General features: G+C 45.1%; 1 protein-coding gene across 2 annotated transcripts; it reads left to right on the top strand.

Moving 5' to 3' along the window:
• Window positions 1-1,241: 1,241 nt before the first annotated feature.
• Window positions 1,242-11,785, top strand: LOC136625969 (serine/arginine-rich splicing factor 6-like). 2 transcript variants are annotated; one of them, XM_066600612.1, is made up of 6 exons: window positions 1,242-1,455; window positions 2,745-2,872; window positions 5,593-5,705; window positions 8,563-8,771; window positions 10,219-10,254; window positions 10,340-11,785. In XM_066600612.1, exons 1-6 carry the CDS (start codon window positions 1,331-1,333, stop codon window positions 11,310-11,312), a joined length of 1,584 nt encoding a protein of 527 aa, XP_066456709.1. In that variant the 5' UTR covers window positions 1,242-1,330; the 3' UTR covers window positions 11,313-11,785. The 2 variants fall into 2 exon arrangements, with proteins under 2 accessions (XP_066456709.1, XP_066456710.1); XM_066600613.1 differs by lacking the exons at window positions 1,242-1,455; window positions 2,745-2,872 and adding an exon at window positions 2,880-5,270.
• Window positions 11,786-18,673: the final 6,888 nt, after the last annotated feature.

The raw sequence follows: 18,673 nt of genomic DNA, 5'->3' as shown, positions 1-18,673 counted from the left end.
CTTGCGGATTACGCAATTCCAGTATGATAACGTGAGTGAAGCTGCGTACGGCCATTTAACGGGTAGCCTGTGAGTGGCACTATGTGGCGGTGTTTGTGCGCGGTTAATAGTTAATGCTTGAAAAGAAAGGTTATCCAGCTTACAGAAAACTGAAACCAACTGCAAATGGTATGAAAAAAAGAAGAATCGCTTTCACCGCGGCGCTCGCCCACCCGGGTCCTTGTTTACAATCTCCCCTCCTTGATGGGGAGCCATGACGCCCTGCACACGACCGCTGTAGCCACTGACTGACTGCAGTCGTCACATCATGGCTGCTTCTAGGCTTCAGTGCTTGTCCATACGGGTGTAAGCGCATTTCAGCCGCGCAAATATGTCGCATGTTTGCGCAACAAAGACGCGCTTACGCCCGTGGATTTTGCTGCGTATTTGAGTACACATAAAATTACACACAAAATCACATTGCTCTTGTCCATATATGTTCAGAGAATACGTAGGTTTACGCAAGACCATTTATTTTACTCAGCTCTGGCCATGCGCAAATAAACAAGTCAGGTCATGATGCGTATTTTTTAACGTAATCGCGCATCACCTGACAAGATACGCTCATGTGAGTGAACCCAATGAAATGAATGGGTTCTATTCACTACGTATTACGTGCGCAAATACACTTCTGCGAATGAGCCGTCATTCACAAGACGACCTGGAAAAAGGTGCAGCTCATGTCCTCTTCCTGTTCGTCAATACGGACAGCAGGTCATGCAGCCATATTATTTTTCCCTAAGGACCGGCGGTTGGTGTGAACCGCCTCATATGTTTAGGTCCGTGTGCGCTCTGTGCCATACATGCACAAAAAATACACCCATGTGAATAAAAAAACGGAAGGACGGCGAGAGTTGGATTGTCGAGGTATTGGTTTTTTTTATTTTATACCATTTGCAGCAGGTTTTACATTTTTCTACAGTTGGATAACCCCTTTAATGGCTATAAACACGTGTTCGTGCAGCCATGTCACCATGGTTACAGTAGTGCAGTGTACTATAGAGACTATCACACACACTAGTGAATGCTTTCGACTGCTGTGCAACTCCAGTCCCAGCATACTTTGCCATAAGGCATGCTGGGACACGTAGTGCTCCATTTCCTCAGGACCACAAGCTATGGACAGCGCGCTCTATTCATTAATTCTGACGCGCCGCCCACGGAAGTGCGTCATCACGTCACCTCTGCGTTCCACGCGCTACCCTCGTCACTTCCGGTCTGGATCCCGCTCTTTGGTTGTCGCAGACTAGAGGAGGTGATCGGGCGCCGCGCTGGTTTCTCCAACGGACACATGTCACGGTCGTCGGTGATGCCTCGGATCTACATCGGACGGCTCAGCCACAGGGCCCGGGAGAGGGACGTGGAGCGCTTCTTCAAGGGCTTCGGGAAAATCGTGGAGGTGGATCTGAAGAACGGGTAAGAGATTGGCGCTTAGGGATGCGGGAGCTCCGGGGATGCTGCGGGACATCCGTCTCTCTCCTCCCGGAGCCGGGCTTTAGCTGATGGTCCGGCCTTCAGCGACGTATTCGGACCATGCGGTCGTTAGTCCGGAGCTGGAGGGGCGGTTGAGTGCAGGTGACCGGCTGGAGTGTCTACTCACCGGGGCCACAGCGGCCGTATGGTTGGCTGCAAAGGTCGGCTGTATACCGTAGTAATAGAGGCCTCAGTAATAGGCGCCCCCTGTGGTCCCAGCAGTAGAAGGGGTCCCCGGCGACGATAGCGGCCCCCCGCCGGCAGAAGGGGTCCCCGACTGTACTCTGATGCCCTCGCTGCTTTGGCACTGCCACCGCGGGCCACATGAACTGGGACAGTGCTCCGGATTCGCCTCGTATTTGGCGTATGGGCTGGCAGTACGACCGGCCTTGTTACCTCCAGCAACCAGTCAGAGCTTGGCTTTCGTTTCTGAAACTGCTCTGAAAAAATGAAAGCTGTGATTGGTTGCTACGGGTAACCACGGCCCTCTTCCTGCTAGATGACTGTGGTAAATGGGGCCTCATCTGTCTGCTGCCGAAATCAGAGGTTCGCTCAGTCTGCACCTGCTGTGTATAGCGACCGCTATTCTCCTCTCGGGGTGTGTGTAATGCGTGAAAACGATGCCCCCTTAGGCCTCATGTCCACGGGCAAAATAGGATTTTAAATCCGCAGCGGATCCGCACCCCATAGGGATGCATTGACCACCCGCAGGTAGATAAATACCCGCGGATGGTCAATAAAAGGGATTTAAAAAAATAAATGGAGCATGAAAAAATCCGGACCATGCTTACCCGCAGATCTTCTCTTCTTCCCGGCTGGATCTTCTTGCTTCGGCTCGGCGGATGTGCCCGGCGCATGCGCGCAGCACGCCGCCGACGTGCCAAGTACATCTGCCGGCCGAAGAAAGAAGATCCGGCCGTGAAAAAAAGATGATCTGCCCGGTCCGCTGCGGCTAAGTTTTTATTCTTATTTTCAGCGCTCATGTCTGCGGGGCAGGAGGGACCCTCTGCAGATTCTCCATGGAGAATCCGTAGCGGGCCTGATTTTCCCCGTGGACATGAGGCCTTACCCCAGCGTCTTGTAGATGTACTGCGCCACCTTATACTGCTCAGAAGACAGGAAGTAAAGCCCTTGTAAAACAGTCGCCACTTCCGCCGCACTGGTTTCACGATTTCTGCTCTTTGTGATGTTGCGCTTCCTACTAAATATTAATTGCGCTGTTTTTCTTTCAGCTACGGATTTGTAGAATTTGAAGACCTTCGTGATGCAGATGATGCCGTTTATGAGATGAACGGGCGGGACCTGTGCGGTGAGCGCGTCATTGTGGAACATGCTCGTGCGCCGCGGAGGGATGTGCGCAGTAAGTATACCAAGCGGGCCACCTAATAACGGCAAGGTCGTGCCGGCGCTCAGTCTGGTGTACCTAGGATTCGTCAGGTTTACTATAGTATCTATTAGACGTGGGGCTTGTGGGTACTACCGGGCCGCCACCGTTCATGGTATGCTAATTAGCGGAAACCTGCACCTGTGTGCGGTAGTACCCGGGAGCCCTGCGGGTTTTTGTTATGTTTTTTTATTTATTTATTTTTTGCTGCTGCACAATTTGCATGTGTTTTTTTGTTTTTCCATGTTGAAAGCTGAAATCCTCCCAAGAATCTGCAGCAGACACTAAGATGCTGCAAGTATTAGCTGCAGGTCAGATTCCCTGCGCAAAATGTTTCCGCAGGTCTGTGTGATTGGATGAGATCTCATCCGCACGGAGTAACCGCAGAATTCCCGTCTGGTCAGCATAGTCCTAGGAGGAGTCCACACACTTTTCTGCAGCTTACCCCATGCATATGAAGGGGGCTTGCAGAAAATCCTAGAGAAATTTACGTAAGTCTGTGCGCCAGAAACTCAAGCATAAAAAAGTCACATTGTTTGTGCAAGTCATACTTGCGCAGAAATGTACGTGTTTTTAACTTTTTTTTTTCCCCCCGCCGTCCTCACAACTTTTTAGTCTTTTTTTCTTTTCTTTTGTTCCTGGAGAACGGAAGCGGCAGTCGCAGCCCGACACATTTACTCTAAATTACACCAGAAACTGCCATCAATTAAAGTGTAATTCTACATCGGCTAATAGCTGCCGTAAATCTGGCTTTGGCGCACATAGGATGGCCAAATAAGAGGCCTGCATCTTACTACATCAGTCCTAGTCCCTGTGTGCTCGGGGCAGAAATGACCCCATTCGGATGAGTGGAACGGATGGTTAGAAGTTTCTGCACTCAAACTTTCACGTGTGACTCTCTCTTAAAGGGTCCTACGTAGAACTTACGTCTGACTGGGATTACAGTAAGCTGCACATACTTGTCAGTGGAGCAACGACTCTGTAACATGTATGGGGGCCACCTGATGCTTTCCCTACCCACAAGGGTCTGAATGCTGCTCTTTTAGCGTATCTAGACATTCTCATACCGGGATATAACTGACACTATAGATGTGAGTGTCGACTTCTCCTGTTTCCTGGCAGTTGGCAGTTCTGGGCATGAACACTTATGGAGAAGTGATGAAATAGTTTGGGCTTGCTGAGCGGGTCAGTCCGTGCTCACAGATGCCACACGTTATCTTCTGACACATCTATATGACTTGTTAGGCCGCCTGCAGACAGCCAGGTCGGGTCTGGCTGCGAGAATTCTCGCAGCGGGACCCGAGCCCCTGCAGAGAGCAGCACATACTCACCTGTTCCTGCGGCACCAGCTGTTTGATGTTCCGGCGGCCGGGTGGTGAGATAGAGCATGCCGCGACTTGTTTACCGCGCAGACAAATCGCGGCCCTCTGCCTAGGATTGCGTTTGTTAACGCAATCCTATGGCAGCTTCCACGTGCGGAAATTCCGCAGAAAATCCTGCCGCGGAATTTCCGCCCATCTGCAGGCGGCCTAAGAAGATGCATTTTGACGTAATTTCTCACACAGCAGCTGTAATTAAGGAACATTAAATGCGAATAATCCGCATCCAGGGGACACGGGCCCCAACATCTCCCTCTGGTCTTTGGATTGTGCTAGATAGGGGGCGGTAAAGGCTGCTGTGACTCAGGAGGGACACATTGTTCCTCAAGCTAGGCAGCAGCTTGCTGCAACAGTAACCTCCTTCCTGTTGTATCTGCAATGGGGGAGCAGTAATGTCCAGTCCACACACTCGGTCCCCAGCCAAATTGAAGGGTTAAGAGTCCATTGGCCCCCGCTGGATTTTGACGTTTAAGAACAGACTGAAACACAGGTGAGTATTTGTCTTTATAGCCTTTAAAAACTAACACAAACTTTGTTGCTTTACAAGAGTGATCATGAGTTTTTTTTGCTGCACCAAAAAGTTTTGTACTTGGGAGAGCGGTTTTGAGATACTCCATTTTTTTTTTGTGTGTATTGCTGATAATTTTGGATATCTCCAAACCCTCCTTCCTCTTGTCTTTACGACACTTTGCTGTTCTACCTAACTAATGCCTAATGCATTTTAAAATGGTCTCAAATTGTGGAGAATGATTCAACGGCCATTTTAAAAGTCTGCCATTGGGAGATTATGGAGAGGCTAGCATGGGGCTGACTCAGGGTCTGTCTCCAATAATACTGATTATGCAGCCTCTTCCTTCCCCCGCCTCTCTCTTCTTCTCGTGAGATCCGAGGAGGTGCCGCGGGGGGGCGCGTACGTGGGGGAACGCGTTGGGTTTACCAGTCGCAGGGGGGCCGAGGCTGATGCGCGCGGGCAAAGGGGAGCCTAGTACTGTAAGGTAAGTGAATTTTGGGGTGCATGTGTATTTTGATGAGAACTTGTTTAGGGGTGGGGGGACATGTACAAACAGCTGGTAGGCTGAACGAGTATTTGGATAAGGCACTATGGTGGCTTAAAAGATAAGATGTCAAAACTGAGGGAAGGTTGGATGGAGAGAATTGTAATTGGTGTGAACAGATGTATGTGCACATCTTATCTGCTAGTTGTCATGGGAGAAACCATAGTCTATATATATGAGGGGAGTGCTCACTTTATGCTAATTATTCCATAGCTGCACATTTGCTACCCCCTGATCTCTCTTCTCTGTCCCTGTGTCCCAGGTGGCTATGGCTACCGCAAAAGTGGCAGTGACAAGTTTGGACCCCCAGTTCGCACAATGTATCGTCTGAGAGTGGAGAACCTGTCTACAAGATGCAGTTGGCAAGATTTAAAGGTAGGCTTCCATGTGACAGACTTTCAAAGTTTAAAGAAACTCTTGTCAGCTCCCGTGAACTTCATAAACCAAAGCTAAGGGCTCATAGGAGCTGGAGCGCCGAGTACAGGGATGTTTGTGGAAGAGATGTTACAGCATCCGTGGTGTCATATAAAGTTATTTAATACCTCCAGACACAAATGACGTTTAGATTCCTGGGAGTCTTTTTTTAAATATGAGTACAGAGATGTCACTCTTTTTCATCCTTTCAATTTCCTCACAGGCCACCCACAAAGCCGTTGCTTCTTGGACTAAGGTGCACGCCCATTATAAAGATAACTAGTAATTATTAGGAAATTATAGTACCAGTGTTTTTGGTGACAGTGCTACATGGTACATCCATTATGATCCCCATATATCCCACACACACAGCTGTGGTACATCCATGCTGATTTCCAGACGTCACCAGTTCAGCAGACTCCTGGATACAGTGATCAACCACTGGTCATGTGATCCCTGACTCTACCCACGCAAATGGATCACATGACGGTGACCTCATCACAGATCCCGGTGGCTGCTGTCGGCTTATCCAGTAAACAGTATTTTCTACCAAACTGCACAATGGCTCCTCCCACAGCAGTTTTATATATTTTGTAGGACCTGCAATGACTTTACCAGGGGCCGTAGCATGAGAAGCACCCACACACAAACATACATACAGTTAAGTGGTCTTTAGTAATTTGACTCGTCCTCTTCGTTATAAGCGTGTATCTAAGTAATCTGCTGCATATAAGAACCAGCTGTATTGTAGGTGAACAGTGAGGCAATGGGGAGGATGGTGAATACGAGTGGCATCTAAGTACTCGGCACTCCAGCTTCTATGATCCCGTAGGTTTAGTTTATGTGGCTCATAGGAGCTGACCGTCTCTTTAACCTCTTAGAGACCAGCCTATTTGTGCCTTAAGGTGCAAGTGATTTTCATGATCACATTGCAAGAAACGTAAATCATAGACATAGCCATATGAGTTTTATTTTTTAATGGCACCAGTCACAGGAACATATAATGTGCTGTATATTACACTTTGGGGGGGAGAAGGGATACAGATGGAAAAAACATGCAGAAATTCTGCCATTTTTTTTCTTGCATTTTGTTTTTACAGCGTTCACCATTCTGTAAAAATAACTTGATCATTTTCTTATGTGGATCAGCACAATTACTGTGATATCAAGTTTGCATAGATTTTTTTTTTTTTTACTACTTTAGCGCAATTAAAATCATGTTTTTAAAGAAAAGCAATTGAATCTTCATCGCCTCATTCTAAGAGCCATAACACTTGTATTTTCCAGCAGCGGAGCTCTGTGAGGTCTTGTTTTTTTGTGGGAAAAGTTGTAGTTATTGGTGCCAATTTGAGCTACATGTGAATTTTGGATTGCTTTTTGACAGCAGCGTATTAGACAATGCAGGAGGTGGAGCCTAATAGGCTGAGTTACCTAACAAACATGGAAGCCTTTGTCAGGCTTCCAGTTGCCATAGGAAACCATTGGTAATTTGTGATTGTTTTTTGGGGTGCTGATGGATGACAGGAGCCCCCTTCCCCTGTCATCTGCTTACATGCTGTAGTTACTATTGATCGCATGGAGACATGCGGGTGTCATGGCAGCCTGGGGCCTTCTGAAAGGCCCCAGGGCTGCCTTAGCAGACTGCCTATCAAGTCATCCCTGTGGGGTGGCTTGATAGGCTGCCTGTCAGATTGCAGTATGATGTAATGCTATGGCTTTACATCATAGTGCAGGAGCGATCAATAAAAAAGTTATTGCGCGCAGAAGATGGTGCCAGAAAATAATTGTAAAAAATTTAATGTCTTTAAAAATAAAATAGTGCAATAAAAAGAAACTATACAAGTTTGGTATCGTAGCAATCGTACTGACCCATAGAATTAAGTTATCAGGTCATTTTTGTTGCAGTTTGTGCGCCGTAGAACCAAGACGCACTACAAGATCGCAGAATGTCTTTAAAAAATTCCAAGTGGAGTAAAAAATAAAGTTTTTCAGTACATTATACGGTACATTAAATAGCACCATTGAAAAATACAACTCGTCCCGCAAAAAACAAGCCCTCATACAGCGACGTCGGTGGATAAATAAAGGAGTTGCGATTCTTTTTTCCTTTTTATTAAAAGGGGGTGGAAAAACAAAAATGGGGGGGGGAGGGGGCCGCGTCATTAAGGGGTTAAAGCCCATTAGTGAGGTCAATAAAAAGGCGTATTACTGTCTCAACGGGTTACGGCACAGATCCTTTTTTTTTTCCATTGTGCTTGCAATTTATGCTTCTCTAAGGGATCTGGTGTCAAAAACCCATTTTCATACATTCTTTTGAGTTTAATGGGGTTATCTGGCAATGTATGATCACGCATACAGAAGCCATGATGCACATGTAAGACTGTTGACACAGAGTTGGGCATATTCTTCAGGATGGTATCTAGGCGTATACTTGGAAGTGGAAGAAGCCCTTTAAAGATTGGTTAGTTTTGGAAAAGGATAGGCCAGAAATGTCCCAGATGGAAATACTGCTTGAACTATAAGTGACATCACCTATGCTTTTCAGGACAACGGCACATTGCAAAAAAAAAAAAAAAAGTTGTATATGGTTGCAGAATTTTTTTTTTCTCTCGGTGTGCGCCCTGAAAGTAATTGTCGAACATCTTATGAATAGATTCTTACTTGGGTTGGGTAGGGGTTAAGGAAATCTCCATTCTACAAGTTAACTATTTTTCTGTTTAATTTTACATGTTTAGTAACTTCACATTTATTGATTTGTGTCTCCTTATGATGGTCTCACCCCACCGCCACCATTTTACACTTTTTGTTTGCCCCCAAGGACTTTATGCGGCAGGCAGGGGAAGTCACTTATGCTGATGCTCATCATCGCCGGCCCAATGAAGGAGTCATAGAATTCCGATCATACTCTGACATGAAGAGAGCATTAGAAAGACTGGATGGCAAAGAAGTGAACGGCCGAAAGATCCGTCTTGTGGAGGATAGGGCCGGTTCCGTCACCAAACGCTCATCTTCTCGCAGCCGCTCAAGGTAAAACTTTCGGTTCCATTAATGATCATTTACCTTTTGTTGGTGTTTGTCTTACAATTGATTAGAATACTATGGCTGAACTAGATGGACTATTATGGTTTCACCCCCAAAGAGATTTATTTCGTATCCACAGGATAGGGAATAAAATAATTACTGGTGGTCCAACCACTGAGATCTGCTGTGATATGAAGAACTGCGTCCATAAATGCACAGTGATTGCTGAGGGCATTGAACTCTGTCTCTCATAGAAGTGAATAGAGTGGCAGTCGAGCATCTGTACTGTTGCTCCACTCAGAGGGGAATTAAATGGTGCAGTTCTTAGGCAATGGGTGTCCCACATGTTGGACCTCCAGCAATCAGACATTCATCCTCTATCCTGTGATAGGAAATAAATGTATTTGGTGGTAAAACCCCTTTAAATAGATTTTCTCCATTGTATTCTTAGAGGAAAATAACATGCCAGGTGTAATGCTGAGTGATAAAGTCTTCATTAAATGTCGCCAGTATAATTTAGGAAGTGCGGGGCCGCCTTTAAAAAGATCAAAATAGGCACAATCGCCAGGGCCCGACAGCATACACCACAGGGACCTAAGGGAATTGGAAATAATGGTCTATATTTAGTGATTTGTGTGGGGTACCACAGGGGGCAGTACTGGGCCCTATTCTATTAAATATATTAAGGACTGAAATATCTATTTTTAGATTATACAAAACTATGTAAAGTAATTAACATGAGACGGCACACAGTTGCAAATGGATCTAATTAAGTTGGGGGCAGAAAAGTGGTAAATGAGGTTTAACACTAATAAATGTAAGGTCCTGCACATGGGCAGGAAATACATGTCACCCTTACACACTACATGGGAAACTAGTGGGTAAAAGTCCTGGGGTGCATTAAAAGGGGCAGAGATGCACATGGAAAAAGACTTGGGGATTTTAGTTGACTATAAACTTAACTCGGGCAACCAGTGTCAGGTAGCTGCTGCCAAGGCAATTAAGATCTTTGGGTACTTTGAAAGGGGGGTAGATGCACAGGATGTGAACATTGGAGATTTATGATTTATGCCCGTAGCAACCTATTACAGCACAGATTTTATTTAAGTGTATAGTATGTCACAACCTGACGGTGCATAAGGGTCCAGTAGAAATGGGCGCTGTAAAGGGGAGAAGCTGTCTGCATCACAAAATGGCTTCCCCTTATGCAGTGCCAGGAGACAGCTAAGCGGAGGCAGAAGACTAATCTGCACCAAAATCCATGCCAAGTCTACATGTCATACTTGTGGAGCCTACCACAGATCTGTAGTGGATTTCCACCGCGTTGACCATTTCCCATGTAGATGTATCATAACATTAAAATGAGCAAATGAAAATCTACTTTCGAAAATATATCTATTTATCTTATACATGCATATTTTGGATTTAATTTGTTTCCTGTATCAAATTTTAGGTCTCGCTCATGGAGGAGCAGCCGCTCTAGATCCAGGTAAGTGACATCTTTGTTTGTTTTTATCAAGTTGATGAAGTTCCCCACATTTACCATTCTTTTATTTCCTCCAAATCACTTGCAGATCTCGAAGCAGAAGCAGACGACGGGATAGAAGAAGCAGGAGTCGCAGCGGAGACAGGCGAGATAGTAGAAGTGTTAGCAGGGGTAGGAGGGACAGTCGGAGTCGCAGTAAAGACAGAAGCAAAAGTCGTAGCAGAAGTGGAAGCAAGAATAGAAGAGCAAGAAGAAGCCGTAGCTACAGTAAAGAGAGGAGCAGGAGTCTTAGCAAATCTCGAAAGAATAAAGATAGCAGAAGTCCCAGTGCAGAAAGAAAGAAGAGCCGAAGTAGGGAGAGGGAAAGCAGAAGTCGTAGCAAAGCGAGGGACAGTAAGAGTAAGGAAAGAAGTCCTAGTAAGGGAAAGGAAAAGAATGGGAGTCAAGAAAGAAGTCCAGTAAAGCAAGAAAGGGGAAGAAGTGCGAGTATTGATGCAGATAGAAGAAGCCACAGCAAGGAAAGGAGAGATAGTAAGCGAAGAAAGGATAGGAACAGAAGCCGAAGCAAGGACAGGAGAGATAGAAGCAGGACCAGGGATCGACACAGAGACAGAAGCCGGAGCAAGGAGAGGGATAGAAGTCAGAGCCGCAATGATAGATACAGTCACAGCAGAAGCAGAAGTCCCAGTGGAGAAGGAAGGAAGAAAAAGCGAGATAGGAGTCGCAGCAAAGAAAGGAGCAGTAAGAATGGTAGAACAAGTCGTAGTCAGAGCCGGGAGAGAAATCCGAAACATAGTCGCAAGGATCGCAGCAGCAGTGGCGAGCCCGCTCGTAAAAAGGATGACACTGTAGCATTCACTACAGAGTCTGATCAGGAAATTGAAGAAGGTGAGATTGTTTGCAATGAAGAGGCTACTGGAGATGGTAACGCCGCTCCGCCTTCTCCACCTCCTGCGGAAACCTCTGCCCCGGAAGAAATAGAAGAAGAAGAAGCCGCTCAGTCAGCTACCTCTCCTCCTCCCGAGCAACAGTCCAAACCAGCCTCCCCTGCAGAGCCTTGAAGTTTCTGGCTTTGACCTCTCTATTGAACGGAGTTGCACTCTGCTCCTTTACGTTGATGTTTTATATTTATTTCGGAAATTAAAACATTTTTAATATATCTCTCCTGGTCTGTAGGCATCTCCCCAGATTTTCATTTCCGGAGCAAAATTGTTGCTGGTAGACTTTGCAGCCAATGCATATCTAATGCATGACGATCGTTGGTGGAATTATTTTGTATGCTTAATGAGGTAGTTACTTGTTGAGTGGTAAAATGTCAAGAGTCCAGGTTATAGATTTCTGGTAACACCTGAAAATCTCATGGTGTCACTTTACATCTAATATTTTATAATAGTCATTTTTTTTTTTTTTTTAATCTGTACTTTTTTTTCCCCGTGCCAGTTGTTTTTTTTTGTTTGTTTTTTTTAATTTCATATTAGTGAAATCCTGCCTGGTATTCTTTCAGATTGAATAAAGAATATTTTTGCTTCAGAAAGCAATAGTGCCATTATTGAGTAATAGAAACTAAGTCTTTCCAAAAATTATGGAGGTTGTTTAAGAATGGCCACCCTGGCGATCAGCTGCTTGCTGCAGGACGGCTCCTGGAACTGTGAGAAATCAGCTGTTCTCCTCTGAAGAAGGTTCATCCATACATTTCATCTATGCCATTATGGCCACTGCTCGGAAAACATAGCATCAGAATAATTCCTGGATAGCCAACCTCTCTGTAGTAATCAGTGACTATAACATACAGTGTGGGTGGAAAGTATTTAGTCAGATACCAATTGTACAAGTTCTCCCACTTAAAAAGATGAGGCCTGTAATTGACATAGTTGAGGTCTACCTATGATAAGAGTGAATATAAGAAAAATGAAAAAAGATCCAGCGCTCCAGAAAAACCTTTCTGACTCAAATTAGTCAAAGGCTCCTTGAATATGCATACATACTTTTATTGAAAATATATCCAAATCCAAGACTTGAAAAAGTCGCTGTTAGGCGACGAAACGCGTCGGACATATTTGGATATAGTTTCAATAAATGTATGTATGCATATTCAAGGAGCCTTTGACTAATTTGAGTCAGAAAGGTTTTTCTGGAGCGCTGGATCTTTTTTCATTTTTCTTATATTCACTGATATATTGTCACATCACCACCTAGTGGTGCGACAGATCCTTGCTTGCTCCTTGTGTTTTATTTCATTTTTTTCTGGACTGGAGGGAGGAGTTCTAGGAAATTTGGATCAAGGAATTCCAGTAATATATACAACACCTACCAGGACGTGGAGGTGTTTGGTGGGGGGGTCACACACCAGGCCCACCCACCTACACTGGGTAAGTCCTGTTTATATATTTGCCACACTAACAATATACTACAGTGGGAGGAGCACTGTCTCACAATAGTCTTTTTGTTTTACCTATGATAAGAGACAACATGAGAAAACACATCCAGAAAATCACACTATCTGATTTTTAACGAATTTATTTGCAAATTATGGTGGAAAATAAGTATTTGGTCAATAACAAAAGTTCATCTCAATACTTTGTTATATAACCTTTATTGGCTATGACAGAGGTCAAACGGTTTCTGTAAGTCCTCACAAGGTTGGCACACACTGTTGCTGGTATGTTGGCCCATTCCTCCATGCAGATCTCCAAGAGCAGTGACGTTTTGGGGGTGTCGCTGGGCAACATGGACTTTTAACTCCTTCCAAAGGTTTTCTATAGGGTTGAGATCCATAGACTGGCTAGGCCACTCCAGGACCTTGAAATGCTTCTTATGACGCCACTCCATTGCCCTGGCGGTGTGCTTGGGATCATTGTCATGCTGAAAGACCCAGCCACATTTCATCTTCAGTGCCCTTGCTGATGGAAGGAGGTTTGTACTCAAAATCTCATGATACATGGCCCCATTTATTCTTTCATGTATACGGATCAGTCGTCCTGGTGCCTTTGCAGACAAACAGCCTCAAAGAGGAAGAACAATTTTCTTCTCAAGTGCCCCTAGACCTCTTTTGATGCACTCCATGATCCTATTTGCCTTGGCAGCAGCTGCCTGACACGGGTTGCTACAGTTAACTGTAACCTTAACTAAAATCCCCAAGTCCTTTTCCATGTCAGTGTTTCCCATTTAGTATAATGTGATTGTTCTCAGTAAGAGAAACGACGTAGTCTTGTAGATATGATACCTTTTAATGGCTAACAAAAATACATGGTGTAATAATAGCGAGCTTTCGTACCAACGCAGGGGTACTTCTTCAGGCTTATGGATTGGATCTGAAGAGGCATGGATATTTATACACACTTATAACACATACTTATGACAAGGCACAGATATGGATGTGATTGGTTCGCACTTAAAAGGAATTCTGCAACAGCAAACAAACTTTTTTTGTCTAGGCACTGATAGCAGAGTGAAAGTTTTATGGTCCCTAAATTACTGTTGGAGGGGGGAAAAGTCAGCAGGCTTGACTTTTTACAAGAGATACACAAACATTTTTAGCTAAGCACTGATAAGGGAGTGAAAGTTTATGGTCCCTGAATTACTGTTGATGGGGGTCTTATCTGTATAATAAATGTCTCACACTTCCCATTCACGCATAAATCCTGGGGAATAATTTAACCTAGTTTTCAGCGTGTCAAAGGTTGTTATTAATTTATATTCCCAAATTCTTCTGTGGTTTTGTGACTTGAAACCACCCTTCAATATCAAAACTCTCATATCACCTATGTCATGTCCATGGTTAGAGAATTGTTCGGCCACAGGTAATTCTCTTTTTCTGTGTTCAATCGTGTGGCGATGAGATCTCATCCTGGCTTTCAGTTTGTGCCCTGTTTCTCCAACATAAAGACCCCCAACAGGACATTTACTGCACATGATCAGGTACACAACATTGGATGAGGAACATGTGAATGTCCCAGGGATCTTATAGTCCTGCTGTGTGTTGGGGATCCGTACCCTATCCGCAGTCAGTACATGTGAGCAGGTCTTACAGCTCCTTACATTACAGGGATAAGTTCCTTTTTGTGTGTCAGAGGGTAATGCACTCCTGATTATCAAGTTCCTCAAGTTAGGAGGTTGCCTGTAACACAGAAGCGGAGGGTCCGGGAATATGGTTTTCACACGGTCATCCTTGTGCAGGGTATGGTGGAGTTTTCTTGCGGTTTTCCCTAGTACCTCTAGTTGCGGATTGTAGGTCACTACTAGAGGCACACGATTGTTTCTTTCCTTCTCCTTGTATTGGAGTAGTTGATTTCTGGGTATCCTGGTGGCTCTGGTGATTTGGTCATCAATTGAGGTGGGATGGTAGCCCTGATTTATAAATGTTCTTTTAAGATGGTACAAATGTTCCTCTCTGTCCGTTGGGTTGGAGCAGATCCGGTTGTTCTGATGGCCTGGCTGTAGACAATGGACTTTTTGATGTGTTTAGGATGGAAACTGTCCCATCTGAGGTATGTGGGTCGATCAATCGGTTTTCGGTATAGGGATGTCTGTATTGAGTTGTTTGAAATTTTTATGGTGGTGTCCAAAAAGTTGATTTCTGTATGCGAGTAGCTTAATGTCAGTTTTATGGTGGGGTGGAATGCATTGAATCTTTCATGGAATTTTATTAATTCTTGTTCGGTGTTGGTCCAGATGATTATGATGTCATCAATGTAGCGGAAGTAGGCCAATGGTTTGCTGGGGCAAGAGGCCAGAAAGTCACTCTCCAGTTTTGCCATAAAAAGGTTGGCATATTGCGGTGCCATTTTACTGCCCATGGCAGTCCCTGTGAGTTGCAGGAATTTCTCTTTGCCAAAGGAGAAATAATTGTGTGTGAGAATGAATCTTGTGAGTTGCAGCACTGCATCAGAGGCGACCCCATTGGCCTCAAGGTGCGCCTGGCAGGCAGGCAGTCAGTCCATCCTCGTGTGGGATGTTGGAATATAAGGATTCCACATCCATATTGGCCAGGATGGTGCCATTGGGGAGGGGACCTACGGTTGACAGTTTGTTCAGTAGGTCCGTGGTGTCTTGCAGGTAGCTGGTTGTGTTTCTCACCAGTGGTTTGAGGATGCCTTCCACCCATCCTGAGATTCCTTCAGTGAGGGTTCCCACACCTGAGATAATCGGCCTTCCTGGGTTGCCAGCTTTGTGTAGTTTTGGAAGCATGTAGAATGTTCCCACCTTGGGTCCTGTAATGGTGACCGGTATTTTCTTTGCCCGTGTGCAGAACTTTACACAATATTTAATGCAAGACCTATTTTTGGTCTTCGTTTTCGCGGTCAGTCTTTTTTTAGGTTGGATCTAAAGTTGTCCATCTTAAATGAAGACAACCAATATTCAAAAACATGAAAAGTCTGAGCTGGCAGCGGCTTCTCCCTTGACCTACATGCAAACAATGCTCACTCTGCCATTTCTCCTGCAACCCCCTCATCCATGAGCAGTCTTTGTGGACAGGTATCCAATGTGTAGCTTTACTTTTGGGCTTGTTCACACAATGGTGTTTAAGAAGAGTACGAGGTGCCCAAATTTTGCATGCATCATACGCAGTGAATAGAACTCAAATTTCAATAGTTTTGTTCACATAAGCGTATTTGTTTTCCGCACAATGTGTAATCATATGAAAAAACAAGGAAATACCAATTTTGTTCTGCATTTGTGCACTGGGAGCCCATTGACTCAATAAGCGTGCATAAATGGACATGTGATATACAGAAAACCTGCATATTTACTGCGCACATGCACACGATGTGATCTAGTGTGTATTTTATGTGAGCATTTGCACACTGAAATACATGCAGGAGTAGGTGAAATGTGTTTATGACCATGTGAACAAGCCTTTAGAAGGCATGCAGGAGCTAGAGAAGAGAGCAGGTGTGATGCCTTTATGCCATCAATGGCTCAGATGGGAATATCACTTTATGGCTCTACGAAGTGGCATATCTGATAATGTGGCAGAAGGCTCAAAAAGTCCGCATCCCTATGTTAGCCTATATTGATGTGCTGTGCAACAGAAGACAATGGAAACTATCTACTCCTAGTCCCCGCTGTAGTTGGGCCCTAAAACACCAACTGTCACATTCTCACCATGATTGTAACTTTTTGCATATGTAAAACTACACTTTTTGAACACATCACATTTATTGGAGGTGAACAAAACCTAGCAGGACTGTTCTTTGTCCTGAAAATAAGTTTCCAATCCCACCATGTTTAAAGCCTAACCTACATTAATATTACATATCTTTTATTACTTAGTCCCGCCTCCATTTGTAAACACTTTTCAAAACTTTTTCTAAGACAAATTTGCTGTACAAAATGTAATCCATCTATTTTTGCATCGGGCGAAGTAGTGCGGTATAATAACCTGTTGACTATAGCAGCCAATCACCTTTTATTTTCCAGAGCAGTTTTAGAAATGAGGTCAGTGCTTTGATTGGTTGTAATGAGTAACAAGGCCCACATCTGATGATTATTACACCTATTTATTTCTTGTGGTCCAGACATACCTGTAAGGAAGGGGGTGTGCTGTTCATGTAATTGCACAGAGAGTATCTGGGGCCAGTATAGCCTATGAGGACTGCAGGCCACTGGGAAAGAAAAAAAAAAAAGCACTTATGGCCGCCTGCAGACGAGCGGGTCGGATCCGGCGGCGAGTATTCTCGCCGCGGGACCCGACCCAAGCGCCTGCAGAGACTAGCGCGTACTCACCCGCGCCCGGCGGCCCCGGCTCTTTCATGTGTCGGCAGACGGCGGCCGGGTGAGTAACGTATTTGTGCGAGGCTCTGCGAGCCCCGCAAAAAACTAGGACATGCCGCGCGACATTTCGCGCTGCCAAACCGCGGCCGTCTGCATAGGAATGCGTATTGTAATGCACTCCTATGCAGGCTTTGAGCGGCGGAAATCCCGCCGCGGGATTTCCGCCCGTGTGCAGGCGGCCTATGGCGTGCGTTGTCCGTTTCACGAATGCTGTGTCTGTATATCAGAGAGGTGGTCATGTGTAAGCTGAAGCGTGATGTGTCTGAGATTCCCAGGGGCAACGCGCAGTTACGGCCCCTAGTCTAAGTGGACGAGACACATATGAAGCTTACTTATAAGTTTGCAGCAGGCATCCGTTGTCAGGTGCATGAGACAGTTTTTGCAAAGAGGCTGAATTTTTTTTTATCTGTTACGCAGTTTTTTTTCGGCTGTAGGTAAATAAAAGATGCAAAGCCCTACAACCATTGCCCTTTTATTATTTAGGTGTTTTTTCCTCACTTTGGCTGCATTTTTGGGGGGGGGGGGGGGGGTGGATTCTGACCTTTTTTTCCCTAAATTACAGCATACTGTGTGGCTGACTGTTTTTCCATAGGCTTCTCTCTACGGAGAGAAAAGCCACCAACAGCAGCAATATAACACAGGGTCATTCAAGAACTGCATGCAATTTTCTGTCTTTTTGGGGTTTTCCTCCACCACAAAGAACAGAAAAATACTGTTTGCCTTGACTACAACTCTACACTGTGTGAACACGGCCTTCAGGTTCCTGCAGTGGATAAGATGTGCAAAACACTGGTGTGCTGGGACTTAAAGGAGTTTTAGCATTAGGGGAAAAAAAATATCCTATACTTATCTGTTCCTCCCCCGTCAGTCTTCTTACTGCATCTTCTCCTCGCTAATCGCCTGGCTCCTGCGGTCCCCGGGTCACATCACCTCCAGCCAGCCAGATCCTCCTCCTCTTGTTATGTAGCGTACATGAGCTGCAGTTCACTTCTGCACTGCTTTAGCGCACATGCGTGATAGCTCGCTGTTAGTGTTTCATATAGCATATGAAACACTAGCAGCAAGACATTACACATGCGCGCTAAAGCAGGCTGTGAAGGATTTGGCATTTCCTGCTACGCAGTGAACGCTACATAACTAGTGACCAAGTATGTTGCCCTGCAGGAAGGAGAATGTAGCAATGTATGTTACATAACAGGAAGAAGAGGAGCCAGGAGATGATGTGGTTAGAAGATGGACGGGGAGAAATAGGCAAGTATAGAATTTTTTTTGATGACACAACCCCTTTAAAGCTGTATTCAGACCATACAGGGAGAACAGCATACACTTAAGGCTTCTTGTGTGTGCTAGTTGTGGCCCCAAGGGTTTGGACACAGCTCCCATCAGACAGCACAAGTACACCTGTCTGTTTTCTCATTTATGATACGGTATGAGGTTTGCTTACATGAACCACTGGTCCGTGTGAAAAAAAATGTTACTCTGCATCGCCCCATTGGCTACGATAAGGAGTTGTGCTGCCTGTGAATTAACATTGACAGCATACAGCCCCAACTACACTAGTGTACTGAACGCCTTAGGCCACTCTCACACATGTATTCAGATAAACAGCACTTGAAACCGCAGCATTTTACCGCAATTTCGAGTGGCA

This window comes from Eleutherodactylus coqui, chromosome 4 (genome assembly GCF_035609145.1).
Source record: "Eleutherodactylus coqui strain aEleCoq1 chromosome 4, aEleCoq1.hap1, whole genome shotgun sequence".
Classification (NCBI taxonomy): domain Eukaryota; kingdom Metazoa; phylum Chordata; class Amphibia; order Anura; family Eleutherodactylidae; genus Eleutherodactylus; species Eleutherodactylus coqui.
The sequence above is the reverse complement of the archived record's forward strand: the minus strand, read 5'-3'. Positions and strand labels throughout refer to the sequence as shown.